The sequence below is a fragment of the Coregonus clupeaformis genome, chromosome 17 (genome assembly GCF_020615455.1).
Source record: "Coregonus clupeaformis isolate EN_2021a chromosome 17, ASM2061545v1, whole genome shotgun sequence".
NCBI classification, from domain to species: Eukaryota; Metazoa; Chordata; class Actinopteri; order Salmoniformes; family Salmonidae; genus Coregonus; species Coregonus clupeaformis.
The window spans coordinates 10,432,676-10,448,682 of NC_059208.1; the positions used below are offsets into that span (position 1 = coordinate 10,432,676).

The 16,007-nt window shown below is 43.8% G+C and overlaps 1 protein-coding gene across 1 annotated transcript in view; it reads right to left on the bottom strand.

The window, feature by feature from the left end:
• Positions 1-4,143: 4,143 nt before the first annotated feature.
• LOC121586574 (neurexophilin-1) overlaps positions 4,144-16,007 on the bottom strand; it is a 50,074-nt gene continuing 38,210 nt past the window's right edge. Inside the window, exon 2 of the mRNA XM_041903370.2 lies at positions 4,144-6,229. Within this exon, the coding sequence (XP_041759304.1) occupies positions 5,474-6,229 (756 nt within the window). The 3' untranslated portion in view covers positions 4,144-5,473. The remainder of the gene's footprint in view (positions 6,230-16,007) is intronic.

Genomic DNA, 16,007 nt, shown 5'->3' on the forward strand with positions numbered 1-16,007 from the left:
TTTAACATAATGTGAGTGAGTTTTTGTCTTTTGTCAGTAATTGGCAAATTAGCTCTGGGGCAATTTTACCTGAACCGATAAATGTGCTCAACTAATGAACAAACTTACTCTATAGTCAAGTGTAAACTTTATTGTCTTATCTGTTCTGAGTGGAAATATCCTTAGGATGTTTCAGTCGTAGAAAAAAAGTGCTGCAGAACAAAAGTCTATGATGGAGGAAGTGTCCTGAAGTGCACCTTTTTCCATTTAAAATTCAGAGTGGCAATTTAGCTACCACCATTGTCCAATCCCAAACTTTCCAGGAAATGATGAGCAACAATTTGGAGGTGAGCCGTAATGGCGGCAGGTGGGGAACACAGTTGTGAAGATTCAGGAGTGATTAATGGAAACAAATTTTTCATGGCAATTAAAATGATTAAAGCCGGAGGGCCTTTCTGCTGTAACTCCGAATTGCTCCAGAAACAAGGCGATGCCACAAAGCTGAAGAACCAAAATTGCATTAGTAGTTGAGGAGAACTGTATTAAAATGCAAATGTACAGCTGTTAATAGTTCTTCAAAATCCAATAATCCCCCACAGTCAGTCATGTGTCAAAATGGTTAATGGAAAAATATCCCAGAGGCACGCAAGGTCATTTTTCCATTCCGATTTTGATTAAAGGAAGAAATTCTGTTCAGGGAAAAGTGTTCAGGGCTGGATGGGACTGGTTCTGTGTCCCAAATAACACCGTATTCCCTATGTAGTGCACTACTTTTGATCAGGGACAATAGGGTTTTTGTCAAAAGTAGCGCACTATTTAGGGAATAGGGTGCCATTTGGGATACATCCTGGGACTGGATGTGGATGGGGATAGGATTGGCAGAGTGTGACTTAATGTGGGCAGGATCCCAAACTCATTGTTCAGACTTCCTGATTCCAGAGATACAGTGTCTTGCAAAAGTATTCATCCCCCTTGGCGTATTTCCTATTTTGTTGCATTACAACCTGTAATTTAAATGGAATGGACACACACACAAAATAGTCCAAATTGGTGAAGTGAAATGAAAAAAATAACTTGTTTAAAAAAATTAAAAAAAAATTAATAACCCCTAAATAAGATCTGGTGCAACTAATTACCTTCAGAAGTCACATAATTAGTTAAATAAAGTCCACCTGTTTGCAATCTAAGTGTCACATGATCTGTCACATCATCTCAGTATATATACACCTGTTCTGAAAGGCCCCTGAGTGCAACACCACTAAGCAAGGGGTACCACCAAGCAAGTGGCACCATGAAGACCAAGGAGCTCTCCAAACAGGTCAGGGACAAAGTTGTGGAGAAGTACAGATCAGGGTTGGGTTCTAAAAAAATATCCGAAACTTTGAACATCCCACGGAGCACCATTAAATCCATTATTTAAAAAATGTAAAGAATATGGCACCACAACAAACCTGCCAAGAGAGGGCTGCCCACCAAAACTCACAGACCAGGCAAGGAGGGCATTAATCAGCGAGGCAACAAAGAGACCAAAGATAACCCTGAAGGAGCTGCAAAGCTCCACAGCGGAGCCGTACACTCCACAGAGCTGGGCTTTACCGAAGAGTGGCCAGAAAAAAGCTATTGCTTAAAGAAGAAAATAAGCAAACACGTTTGGTGTTCGCCAAAAGGCATGTGGGAGACTCCCCAAACATATGGAAGAAGGTACTCTGGTCAGATGAGACTAAAATTGAGCTTTTTGGCCATCAAGGAAAATGTCTGCCGCAAACCCAACACTTCTCATCACCCGAGAACACCATCCCCACATTGAAGCATGGTGGTGGCAGCATCATGCTGTGGGGATATTTTTCATCGACAGGGACTGGGAAACTGGTAAGATGTGAAGGAATGATGGATGGCGCTAAATACAGAGAAATTCTTGAGGGAAACCTGTTTCAGTCTTCCAGAGATTTGAGACTGGGACAGAGGTTCACCTTCCAGCAGGACAATGACCCTAAGCATACTGCTAAAGCAACACTAGAGTGGTTTAAGGGGAAACATTTAAATGTCTTGGAATGGCCTAGTCAAAGCCCAGACCTCAATCCAATTGAGAATATGTGGTATGACTTGAAGATTGCTGTACACCAGTGGACCCCATCCAACTTGAAGGAGCTGGAGCAGTTTTGCCTTGAAGAATGGGCAAAAATCCCAGTGGCTAGATGTGCCAAGCTTATAGAGACATACCCCAAGAGACTTGCAGCTGTAATCAAATGTAATTACAGGTTGTAAGGCAACAAAATAGGAAAAATGCCAAGGGGGGTGAATAATTTCGCAAGCCACTGTATGCCTTCTCATGGGAATAGCCTGTCTGTGTTGCTAACTAGGGGGAAGCCAATCCCATCTCTAAAGCTCTAAATCTGATCTGCAGGTATTAAAGACATTCATCACCCTGATGTGTTTAGCACCTAACCTGCATTGAGTAACGCTTAAATGAAATTCTCATGATACATCTGCCTGCCTGTGAATGAAGAGGAGGTTAGGGGGCAGCTTTGGCTGAAGGAGTGTCACATAGAAATTAATGAATAGTCTACTTGGTTATTCTGTCCCTTCATTATGATTCTGCTTGGGGTTATAGAGAATGAAGTGTTCTCCCTCACCAGAGGGAGAAATGCTGTTTTCACTCCAACTAGACAGCATGGGCCATGGGGAGACATGTTGTTGTTGTACATTGAAGCAAATTGATTAAGGACATTACGATTTGTTATGAAATCCCAGATAACACAGGGACTGACTACAAGCCCAGTGTTGGTCAGTGAATAGTGTAACTTACTGGTAACTCATTTTGCAAGAACTACTGACATTTGGGTATGTGTATGACCAACCGCCCATCCCTGATCATCAAATTGTGTCTTGTTTTGTGTCTGTCACTGAATAGATATAATGGCCACGTTAATATTGTCTCGATTGGTCTGGTCGGATAAATCCAATCAGAAACTTATCTGAACTGAGATAAGTATTCAAATTGCTTTGGGTAATTAGCCTACATGACTTGGCCGGTAAAGATATTGGCTGTATACATACATATGTAGACATACTATTCCTTGTTGAGCAATTTGTCTGTAATACAGTATGTTTGAGTGTATACGTTCAGAACATATGCCTGTATCACACATTAGAGTGAATCCCTGTAGACTTGTTAAAAGTGAAGTATTCAGGGCTAAACTTTAGAAGGCCTACTCCTTAATGAGGCCGGCTGTAAAAGCACCCCGCAGACAGTCGATGAACACACAAACCTGACACACACTTTAATTACTAATAAATTGTGAGCCAGATAAACGCAGCGAGGAGCGGATTTCTCTCCCAGAGGGTTCTAATCGCTGTAAAGCCAAGTGCTGATCCTAACTGCCGACTACGAGGCTTCCATGGCAGGTGCCACTGCACTGAGGAGTCCCACAACAGACGCTGCTATCTGCTATTGACTCCAAACAGCACTTACTCTCAATTTCCTCCATCTCTCTTCTACGGACTGGAACACAACTTGCATGCACATGTCCATGCACAACTTCTCTCTGTAGACTATAAGGAAAACATGGTATGGTTGGTATGAGATCAGAGGGATTCTGGGAAGTATTGATGATCAAACTCAGGAAGTATAGAGCTTACTGTATATGTTTTGATTGGTCTTGGAGTGAATTTGGATGAATGGTGTGATCAGTTTTGCTTTGGTGAAGTTGGAAGAAGTTTGATTTCTGTCTTTATCAGGAACATCAAGGCCCAAGTCTAAGAAGTTCAGGAATCTAAAGGCTCAATAAGGTATGGTAGGTCCCCCCCAAAAAAAGAAGCAAAATGTATATTTTATTGAAATGTAACAGATTATGTGACATTATGATGCGCTAAGAAAAGCATGGAGCTCAGCTTGATCTGTATCTTTGGAGAGAGATGTGTGAAACCTAATGTACAATATTGGGATACTCTTGATAGCCCTGATGAAATTGATTAAATGTATACTGTGCACTATTAGGTACAACGTGTTGGGAGACTCATGATGCAAATTATGTTGAGAATATGTACTGTACATGCTTAAATGTCTGGCAATTCAGGTCCGTAACATTTATTGACTTTCAAATCCTACCATTATAATAATCAGTGAGACATGCATATAAAGAACTCAAACGCAATAACATTAAACTGATAAAACTTACAGTATTTTTTATTCATATGTACACCTCCATCCCCACCTTCCCCCAGAAATAAAAGTTTAAGTCATACATTTGATGAATACTTATAATATATTTTGACAGTTCTACAGCATATGTACATGGTTGCTGTTTTCATGGATTCACGAGAGAGAGCGAGAGAGAGAGAGAGAGAGAGAGAGAGAGAGAGAGAGAGAGAGAGAGAGAGAGAGAGAGATTGTGGGAAGTGGGAGACAGCTTTATGGGTGCATATACAGACACAGCTCAATTCGGGATAAACTATGTACAATACAAACCATTCATACAAATTAGGCTCTCTAAGATATAGAATTCATTACATTACATTTTTTATTAAGTCAATGACAATGAGCAAAGCCCCCCAATCAATCACAATTGAATATAAACAATAAACCTAATAAGGCTGTGATTTTCTAATAAGAATCTGAGCCAGGACTTATACAGGGACAAGCTGAAGATTGAACAGCATCATTCCTGAACATGTAAAATGCGTTTTTTTTCTTTTTATAAAACGTGCCTGCGGGAGAAGCCTACTCAACGCTAGGTAAGTCCGCCAGGCTGGTAAGACCACCTCCACCTGATACTTGGATTGCACACCGACACTCTCCTCTTCTTCAGCTCTCTCGACTGTGGGGTCGAAGGGTTTGGAAATGTGTGGGGATTTTGAAGGCCTTCAAGGATAGGAGGCTGGACTGTTATTTCTGACAGAGCGGAATTGAACTGCTATGAATGAATAGTATTGCAGGTGCGAACAAAACATAGGATCCTGTACATTGCCATCCAATTGATAGCTCACAGAACTGAACTTTCACACAGAAAGTATGGTGGTCCTAAGGAGCAAAGTAAGTAAGAAATACTAAAAGGAGAAAATTTAAGCGCCTAGAATCAAACTGGACCAAGCAAATTAACATAACATATCGATAACATTAACAAGTTGTTACAAACTAATAAGACTTACATGAAATGCTGATTTTACTTAGTTACAAATGGAACTATCAACCCCAAATATGTACACATGATGCATCTATGAAATCACTGATGGAAAAAAGGTATGAAACCTATAAAACAAATGAATTATAATCGATATTATTTGTTTAGTCATAGTATAATGTATCACTGCCCCATAAATCTTTACTTTCTGTATTGTCTTAATTTTATAAATAGATAATCAATTCATTTTACACATTCTTTTATTTTCAGAACAGTACAGCTAACATATATTTCTCTGGGTGGGGAAAAAGAAGAAGAAGGCCCACTCTGTAACTCTCTGGTCCTTCACATTGGGGTTGTTGTTGTAGGCGTGTTCAGCCAGAAGGGAAGTAGGGAGTGTCACTGTGGTAGTTGTAGTCCGGACAGACTTTCTGCACCAGCTTGTAGTCAGTGCTGTAGAAGGAGATGTAGATGCAGATGACTTTAAAAGGCTTGGAGCAGAGCCAGGAGACGTGGCTCTGAGTCTGCTCCTGGTAACACGTCTTGGACGGGTCGAAGTTACACAGCGTGTTCCTGGCGCCCTTCTCCACCTTCTCGTACTCTATGCGGCAGTTGAAGGACTTGGAGTCCTTGGCGTCAATCACGGACTGCTGGGCCGCCACGTCGAACTCCACGATCTTGGTTGGCGGGACGAGACTCACAGACACGTTGCCCTGGCCTGTGGAGTTGTGTCTGAAGTAAACGCTGAAGGTTCCGTTGCCGTGGTCCACGATCTTCCCTGTGATGAGGAGGTTAAGCTTGACCGTCTTAATGTTGGAGTGGAAGTCTCCCCAGCCGAACATCTTCTTGAACTTGCCCGTCTTGACCATAGGCCGCCGCTTGGCTCTCGGTCTAGAATCCTGGAGGTCGGTGGAGTTCCTCAGCCAGTCCCAGAGGTCCTGCTCGGAGTAGGGCTCCGGGGTGTCGTAGCGCAGGTCCAGGGCCGTGGTGTTCTCTTTGCCATGGAGAGTCTGTGACAGCAACCTGCTGATTGACAGGTCCTTGCCGCTTTCTGTCCATATGTGTTTTAACGTCGACTTGGGGCTTCCCGACTTTAGGAGGTCCGCCTTGGAAGCATGAACACTTGTCACCTGAAACAGAGAGAAGAGGAGATATGTTTCACTAACTGGTTTGTCATACATTTAGAGGCTGTTACAGGAGACACGGTAGTACTTGAGACAATCAAACAGGCAAAGAGACACTTCAGCAGATATTAAAATCAGATTCAGGAAAAATAGACTTCACATTCAGGTACTGCACATAGCTTTCTACAAAACAGACAGATCAAAATGGATTCTGAAGTGGGGAGAGGACAGGAGAGATACCGGTAATACATCTTTCAGCAAGCTTCAATTTCGAAACGTGTTAGCAGACAGCCCCCATTTAGGAAATAGAACGTGTGAGAGACAGAACACAGCGATCAAATTATATTAGCCATTGTTGCCATCTCTCTCTCTCTCTCTCTCTCTCTCTCTCTCTCTCTCTCTCTCTCTCTCTCTCTCTCTCTCTCTCTCTCTCTCTCTCTCTCTCTCTCTCTTTCTCAGATAGTAGAAGGGATTTCCACTTTGCTCCCCCAGATAGATAAATGCAGTGGCTATTCAGTAAAGACCAGACTATTAAGCAAAGCGCTGCTTGGATTGATGATTGATGAACCCCCAGGTTTTCACCATTTAGCCACGATGACTGGAATTAGGTTCATACAGGACCCGGCGGAGGGAAGTGACATTGATTGGCTGATTTCTACTGTAAGATGTGACAGCAGATCCATCTTGCCCAGGGTTTTCTGCATTTCGTTGGCTGAGGCCCTCCGGGATCGATACGTAGAAAATAAGATTTCGCTACCAATCAGTTGGCCCTTTGGACATAAATTGACTTCCTCAGAGCGCGTCAGCACTAAGGGGTGATCCCTATAGCCAGGTTTAAGCATATCGTTGGGTAGGGGGAGAATATGCCTATATGTGGTTTGCATAGGATGCTGAGAGAAGATACATTTTTTCAAATATCATTACATTGAGGGCTCTATTCAATGTGCATTGCGGAAGTTCAGCTTTACAGCGTGATTGAAATTTAAAGACAATGTTCCAATCTATATCCACAGTAAAACGAGTCCTATATCGACATAACCTGAAAGGCTGCTCAGCAAGGAAGAAGCCACTGCTCCAAAACCGCTATAAAAAAGCCAGACTACAGTTTGCAACTGCACATGGGGACAAAGATCGTACTTTTTGGAGAAATGTCCTCTGGTCTGATGAAACAAAAATAGAACTGTTTGGCCATAATGACCATCGTTATGTTTGGAGGAAAAAGGGGGTAGCTTGCAAGCCGAAGAACACCATCCCAACCGTGAAGCACGGGGTGGCAGTATCATGCTGTGGGGGTGCTTTGCTGCAGGAGGGACTGGTGCACTTCACAAAATAGATGGCAACACGAGGAAGGAAAATTATGTGGATATTGTGAAGCAACATCTCAAGACATCAGTCAGGAAGTTAAAGTTTGGTCGCAAATGGGTCTTCCAAATGGACAATGACCCCAAGCATACTTCCAAAGTTGTGGCAAAATGGCTTAAGGACAACAAAGTCAAGGTATTGGAGTGGCCATCACAAAGCCCTGACCTCAAGCCTATAGAACATTTGTGGGCAGAACTGAAAAAGCGTGTGCGAGCAAGGAGGCCTACGTACCTGACTCAGTTACACCAGCTCTGTCAGGAGGAATGGGCCAAAATTCACCCAACTTATTGTGGGAAGCTTGTGGAAGGCTACCCGAAACGTTTGACCCAAGTTAAACAATTTAAAGGCAATGCTTCCAAATACTAATTGAGTGTATGTAAACTTCTGACCCACTGGGAATGTGATGAAATAAATAAAAGCTGAAATAAATCATTCTCTCTACTATTGTTCTGACGTTTCACATTCTTAAAATAAAGTGGTGATCCTAGCTGACCTAAAACAGGGCATTTTTACTAGGATTAAATGTCAGGAATTGTGAAAAACTGAGTTTAAATGTATTTGGCTAAGGTGTACAGTGAGGGAAAAATAAGTATTTGACCCCCTCTCAATCAGAAAGATTTCTGGCTCCCAGGTGTCTTTTATAGAGGTAACGAGCTGAGATTAGGAGCACACTCTTAAAGGGAGTGCTCCTAATCTCAGCTTGTTACCTGTATAAAAGACACCTGTCCACAGAAGCAATCAATCAATCAGATTCCAAACTCTCCACCATGGCCAAGACCAAAGAGCTCTCCAAGGATGTCAGGGACAAGATTGTAGACCTACACAAGGCTGGAATGGGCTTTGTTTCTATAAACAACAGGGTTATCGGTAGGCCAATGTCCACTCTGAACCTGAGTAGGCAGAATATTCTTCAGCCCTGAATGCTTCAAATATCAAATAAATTCCTTCGCATTAAACTACAAATTGCTACTAAAGATACACAGTTTCATTGATTACATTAGAGATTACAATACAAAGGTATTGATCAGAAATCTTCCCTGCAGACTCCATCTGGTCTATGTTAATGGAAATGTTTACAGATTAATATTGAGATAAAATATGAAGGAAGATTAGCTTACTCAACAGGGCTAATAGCCTAGTGAGACTGTGACTTATGCCTCAGGGTGCACTGTATGTATGTAATGAAGCATGTTGGGAGGGCATGATTTAAGACCTATACATGGTAATCATGAATTACTTATAACTGGTGATAAAGTGCATATGTGACTCGTTTCAGGAAACTAGGCATATGTCACGGGTCACTACTTCACAGGAGAGCCATTTGAACATATACTTTTTTTTTTTTATCTAAATGTGTTTTTTGGCAGAAATGCCTTCTAGAACATGTGAACTTTCATGTGCCTTAATAACAAACTTGCATGCCATCTGTAAATACGAATACAATTGTTAAATGATGAGCCTAGTTGGTTTAGCCACAGAAAAAGACAGCAACCTTCCCGCTAGCCATGATTAGCTGAGATAATGAGTGGGCTGGACATGCCGAGAGATGAGTTCAGATTGGTCTGCCATATAGAACGCTTCTGTCTATTTGAGCTGGTCAGTATGTGTAGGTAATCCTGTCTAATGCGGCTTTAAAAATATATATATATCACGTAGTAGAACTGTATAAGTGTTGCTCTCCACTTTTTGGAGGACCGAGTTTTGAAATCATTGGAATTAGAGTATGATAGCTAAGGAGATGGAGAAAACACCTGTCTGCGGATTACATCTTCAATCAAACTAAGGGCAACCATGGCATCCGTGACAGGGAGAAGCATCCATCCATGATGTATATGGGTAAGATAGTCTATCTAGCTACATTTTCAGATATCACATGTTTCTAATTTTGACAGAATGTAGTTTGCATTTCAAGTTAAAGTGTACCGTTAGCTAGCTAGCTAACGTTAGCTGGCTCGTTGGCTCGCTAGCTAACGTTACGTGTATGATCTGTGTATTAATATTATTCATATCTCAGAGCCATTTGCTTTGCTAGTTATAGCCTAATGTTAGCTAGCTAGCTAACATTGAACCTGGTTGGTTAGCTACCTGCAGATTCATGCAGGGTAGTAATGTCATGAGTTGGGATTATGGTTAATTGTTTAGCTAGCTAGCTACATGTCTTAACAAAAGACTCCACTATGCAAGTATCCATTTCAATAGGGCAAGTAAAATGGTCAGTGAGCTGTTCTCTCATTTGTGTCTGGAAGTCGCTAGCAAGCTAGCTAATGTTAGTCAGTTAGCTTGGGTGCTTGACTGCTGTTGTTAGGTCAGCTAGCTAACGTTACGTGTATGATCTATGTAGTAATATTATTCGTATCTCAGAGCCATTTGCTTTGCTAGTTATAGCCTAATGTTAGCTAGCTAACATTGAACCTGGTTGGTTAGCTACCTGCAGATTCATGCAGGGTAGTAATGTCATGAGTTGGGATTATGGTTCATTGTTTACCTAGCTAGCTAGCTACATGTCTTAACAAAAGACTCCACTATGCAAGTAAGCATTTCAATAGAATGTCACTGCGACAACTGTTGATAGACGGAGCTGGTAAATTCGCTCTGGCTATCTACTCCGATTTCAGAGCACTCTCTACTGAGTGTGCCAGAGCACAGAATAACTGATGCATTTACGAATGCTGAACACACTTTGAATATGGCCGGTGTCAGTAAACATTGGCAAAAAAGCATAAATTGTTGCCAGCAGCACAGTTGCAGTCACCAACGCTCTGGATAACATAAAAACAGCCTAACCAGCTCTGCTAGGGCGAGTAAAATGGTCAGTGAGCTGTTCTCTCATTTGTGTCTGGAAGTAGCTAGCAAGCTAGACAACGTTAGCCAGTTAAGCTTGGGTGCTTGACTGCTGTTGTTAGGACAGAATGCTCGGATCAACCCTTAAAGAGATGGATGGGGCTAAAGCTTAAGAGGGTGTGAACGATGCTGAATGGGTGTAGACAAAGAAGAGCTCTCCAGTAGGTACCAAAACATTCAAAGGCCATTTTCTCAAAAGTGAGGTCACAAGTTTATCAACTTTCAAAGCATAATTACTTTCCCATTGTTCCTCAACTGTAGTGTATGATTTACCATTTTCTAGTTCTGAGTCTCTACTTTTATCCAATGTAAAAAACACAATTTCAAATTTTGCTACATAAGACCGAATCGAGCCGGTCGGTCACATATAGAAAATACTGTATAGAGAGTAGATTGATAAAACAAATTAATATTGTTCCATGCAGAATAGTTTATGTTAATATTTCATAAATAACATCATAATAAGCGAGTCCTGTATTTTGTGTATGCACTCGTACATTTGCATGATTTCATGGTACTCTAAAACATGTGCAGGCAGTGTATGTTTATCCATACTTACTGTTTGTCCATTGTCCTCTATAGACAGCCACAGTACAATATACACACACAAGTTGATCTATAAAGCTTTAGGCCCACGGCCAAATTATTTGACTCCATCATCCAGCATGCTTTGGGCCTTGGGCCAATGTGTTTGACTCAATTTTCCAGCATGCTTTGGGCCCTGGGCCAGTGTGTCTGCTGAGGCTCAGTGCTGCCAGATGGTTAGTTTACCTGGGGGGACAGACGGTGCATCTGGTAAACATGGACAGCACTCTGGCCAGCAGAGGCCTGAGCCTCACAGCTGACTACAGGCCAGGCTCAAACAGATGTCTTCCCCTGGGCCTAGGCTATAGGCATAGGGAGATGGCTGGGTCAGAGAGAGCTGTAAAAGCCCTGTGTGTTCAGGATGTACATTTGAAGTCGGAAGTTTACAAACACTTAGGTTGGAGTCATTAAAACTCGTTTTTCAACCACTCCACAAATGTCTTGTTAACAAACTATAGTTTTGGCAAGTCGGTTAGGACATCTACTTTGTACATGACACAAGTCATTTTTCCAACAATTGTTTACATACAGATTATTTCAACAACATTGATGCATTATGAATGCTTACAACTGACTCAGTCTAAAGATATACAGACCCTTTACATTAATGACCAATATTTACTGTCCTTTATCAATAGCATACTGTTTTCATCTACAGATTATAAAAAGTCATTACAGTGCTGTGATGCTATGTATTCAAATGAAGAGAACATTGATTATGTGGCTAATTATAGTTTAAGTACCATATCGATCTGTTTAAACAAATGGAGACATGGTCTTAGACTTAATGCAAACACCACGGATATGGGTGACAACATGTCAGTCTCTGTTCTTAGTTTTCCCTAGATGATTTTACAGGAGGGGGCAACACCCCCCCAAAATCAACATCCAGAGCCTCTTACCAATATCTTCAATTGAAACTAAAGGATTTTATGCGGGGGTTAGGTCTACCTACGTAATGGCAGAGGAAATACATCCCTTCATGACATAAATGTAGGATGAGCATAGAAGTGGTGCCAGAGAAGATGGCTGCCGTTTTACAGCCCTCTAACCAATTGTACTATTATGTGTGTTTTTTCACGTTATTTGTAATTTATTCTGTACATAATGTTTCTGTCACCGTCTCTTATGACCAAAAAGAGCTTCTGGATATCAGGACAGCGATTACTCACCTCGTATTGGACGCGAAGGATATCCTACAGACACCCGACAAGGCCCAAATCCCTGTCATTCGCATGAGTAAGAGACGGAGATATCGTGGACGTAGGTTGGGGTGCCTTGTAAGGATCTGACGGCGAGCGAGTAAACTGCCTCTTCCATCAATCCTATTAGTCAATGTTCAATCATTTCAGAACAAATTGGACGACCTAAGATTAAGGTTATCCTATCAACGGGACATTAAAAACTGTAATATCTTATGTTTCACCGAGTCGTGCCTGAACGACGACATGGACAACATACAGCTGACGGGATATACGCTACATCGGCAGGATAGAACAGCTGACTCCGGTAAGACAAAGGGTGGCGGTCTGTGTATATTTGTAAACAACAGCTGGTGCACAAAATCTAATACTAAGGAAGTCTCGAGGTAGAGTATCTCATGATAAGCTGTAGACCACACTATTTACCAAGATACTTTTCATCTATATTTTTCGTAGCTGTCTATCTACCACTACAAACAGATGCTGGCATTAAGATTGCACTCAATGAGCTGTATAAGGCCATAAGTAAACAGGAAAACGCTCATCCAGAGGCTGCGCTCCTAGTGGCTGGGGACTTTAATGCAGGGAAACTTAAATCCGTTCTACCTAATTTCTACCAGCATGGTAAATATGCAAGCAGAGGAAAAAAACTCTAGACCACCTTTACTCCACACACAGAGACGCATACAAAGCTCTCCCTCACCCTCCATTTGGCAAATCTGACCATAACTCTATCCTCCTGATTCCTGCTTATAAGCAAAAACTAAAGCAGGAAGCACCAGTGACTCGGTTAATAAAAAAGTGGTCAGATGATGCAGATGCTAAGCTACAGGACTGTTTTTCTAGCACAGACTGGAATATGTTCCGGGATTCTTCAGATAGCATTGAGGAGTACACCACATCAGTCACTGGCTTCATCAATAATTGCATCGATGACTTCGTCCCCACATTGACCCTACATACATACCCCAATCAGAAGCCATGGATTACAGGCAACATCCACACTGAGCTAAAGGGTAGAGCTGCCGCTTTCAAGGAGCGGGACTCTAACCCGGACGCTTATAAGAAATCCCGCTATGCCCTCAGACGAACCATCAAACAGGCAAAGAGTCAATACCAGACTAAGATTGAATCGTACTACACCGGCTCTGACACTCGTCGGATGTGGCAGGGCTTGTAAACTATTACAGACTATAAAAGGAAGCACAGCCGCAAGCTGCCCAGTGACACAAGCCTACCAGATGAGCTAAATCACTTCTATGCTCGCTTCGAGGCAAGCAACACTGAAGCATGCATGAGAGCACCAGCTGTTCTGGATGACTATGTGATCACACTCTCCGTAGCCGATGTGAGTAAGACTTTTAAGCAGGTCAACATTCACAAGGCTGCAGGGCCAGACGGATTACCAGGACGTGTACTCCGAGCATTTGCTGACCAACTGGCAAGTGTCTTCACTGATATTTTCAACATGTCCCTGACTGAGTCTGTAATACCAACATGTTTCAAGCAGACCACCATAGTCCCTGTGCCCAAGGACACTAAGATAACCTGCCCAAATGACTACCGACCCGTAGCACTCACGTCTGTAGCCATGAAGTGCTTTGAAAGGCTGGTCATGGCTCACATCAACACCGTTATCCCAGAAACCCTAGACCCACTCCAATTTGCATACCGCCTCAACAGATCCACAGATGATGCAATCTCTATTGCACTCCACACTGCCCTTTCCCACCTGGACAAGAGGAACACCTACGTGAGAATGCTGTTCATTGACTACAGCTCAGTGTTCAACACCATAGTGCCCTCAAAGCTCATCACTAAGCTAAGGATCCTGGGACTAAACACCTCCCTCTGCAACTGGATCCTGGACTTCCTGACGGGCCGCCCCCGGGTGGTAAGGGTAGGTAACAACACATCTGCCACGCTGATCCTCACCACGGGGGCCCCTCAGGGGTGCGTGCTCAGTCCCCTCCTGTACTCGCTGTTCACCCATGACTGCATGGCCAGGCATGACTCCAACACCATCATTAAGTTTGCTGACAACACAAAAGTTGTAGACCTGATCACTGACAACGATGAGACAGCCTATAGGGAGGAGGTCCGAGACCTGGCCGTGTGGTGCCAGGATAACAACCTCTCCCTCAATATGATCAAGACAAAGGAGATGATTGTGGACTACAGGAAAGAAAAGAGGACTGAGCACGCCCCCATTCTCATCGACAGGGCTGTAGTGGAACAGATTGAGCGCTTCAAGTTCCTTGGTGTCCACATCACCAACAAAATATCTGTAACGATCCCGGCTGTCTGAGTCGGGTCCTGGCTGGTGACTAGTGTTCCTGTTCGTAATCTCCAGTTTCCCGAGGGTTCGGGAACGCTCCGGGGAGCGCTCTTGTTTTCCGCACCTGCATCCCATCAGCAATCTGCACACCTGGTCCTGATCATCACCCTTCTTAGGCTCTGGCCTAACATCCAGTTCCTGCCGGATCGTTAGCCATGAACAGTATGTTGTCAGCGTATCAGCCTTGAGTTCTAGCGTTAGTTTTTGTTGTTTTGCACCTTGTTGATTTGCTGTGTACTCACCTCCGTTTTGTTCTGTCTGCAGTCTCTCACCCGGAACCTTCACCCAACCTCTGCCTGATGGTCGGCGGCTGCCGAGCCATGTCTGGACCTACCACTGCACCCTCAACAACCCATCCACGCCACCCGCTCTGTCCCTGGATTATTCAGCCTCACTCGGGAGTCAATTAATAAACACTCACCTTTTTCTCTAAGTACCTTGTCCTGGTCTGCTTCTGGGTTCTGGCGTAGTAAACCGTGACAGAACGATCCGGCCAGTAATGAACCCAGCGGACCTGGACTCTGTTCGCCATGCCATTACCCATCAGGAGAAGATGTTGGGCCATCATAGCACGGTACTACAGGAGATCGCGTTGTCAGTTCGGAACCTTTCTACCGGTCTGACGGAGGTCCAGAACCAACGCAAGTTTCCGGTGGAGGATCCACTACCGGTTTCACCCATCTCGCCTGCCGCTCGGGAGCTGTGTCCTTCCGTGAGCCCGAGGTTCCGACGCCGGATAGATATGAGGGGGAGCTGGGAAGATGCCGTTCCTTCCTTATGCAGTGTGGATTAGTGTTCGATCTACAGCCCTACTCTTATGCCACAGACAAGGCTAGGATAGCCTTTGTGATTGCGTTGCTGCGTGGTCGAGCGCTGGAGTGGGCTTCAGCCGTTTGGGAACGACAAGATCCCTGCATGGCTTCATACCAGGGGTTCACGGCCGAGATGAGGAAGCTCTTCGACCATTCCGTCCGAGGGAGGGACGCAGCTAGGCGCCTGTTTTCGCTTCACCAAGGAACTCGCAGCGTGGCCGACTTCGTGATCGAGTTCAAGACGTTGGCTGTGGAGAGTGGGTGGAACGAGGAGTCTCTGCAAGCGGCCTTTTACCAGGGTCTGTCGGAGCAGCTCAAGGATGAGTTGATCTCCTATCCGGAGCCTAGTGACCTGGACAGCTTGGTAGCCTTGTCTATTCGGGTGGATAATCGAGTCCGAGAGCGAAGGAGGGAGAAGCAATGGGGTCCGTCCAATCGATCAGCTTCTCAGTTCCCAGTCGGGTCGGGTGGTGGACCAGAACACGCCGATCATTCTCCACCACAATGGATTAGTGGAGAGGTCCTCTCTCCCGATTCTGAACCCATGCAAGTGGGGCGGCACGGGTTAACCAAGGAGGAGCGTCAACATAGACGTCAGACCAACTGCTGCCTCTACTGTGGTAGCTCGGGACATTACATCTCCA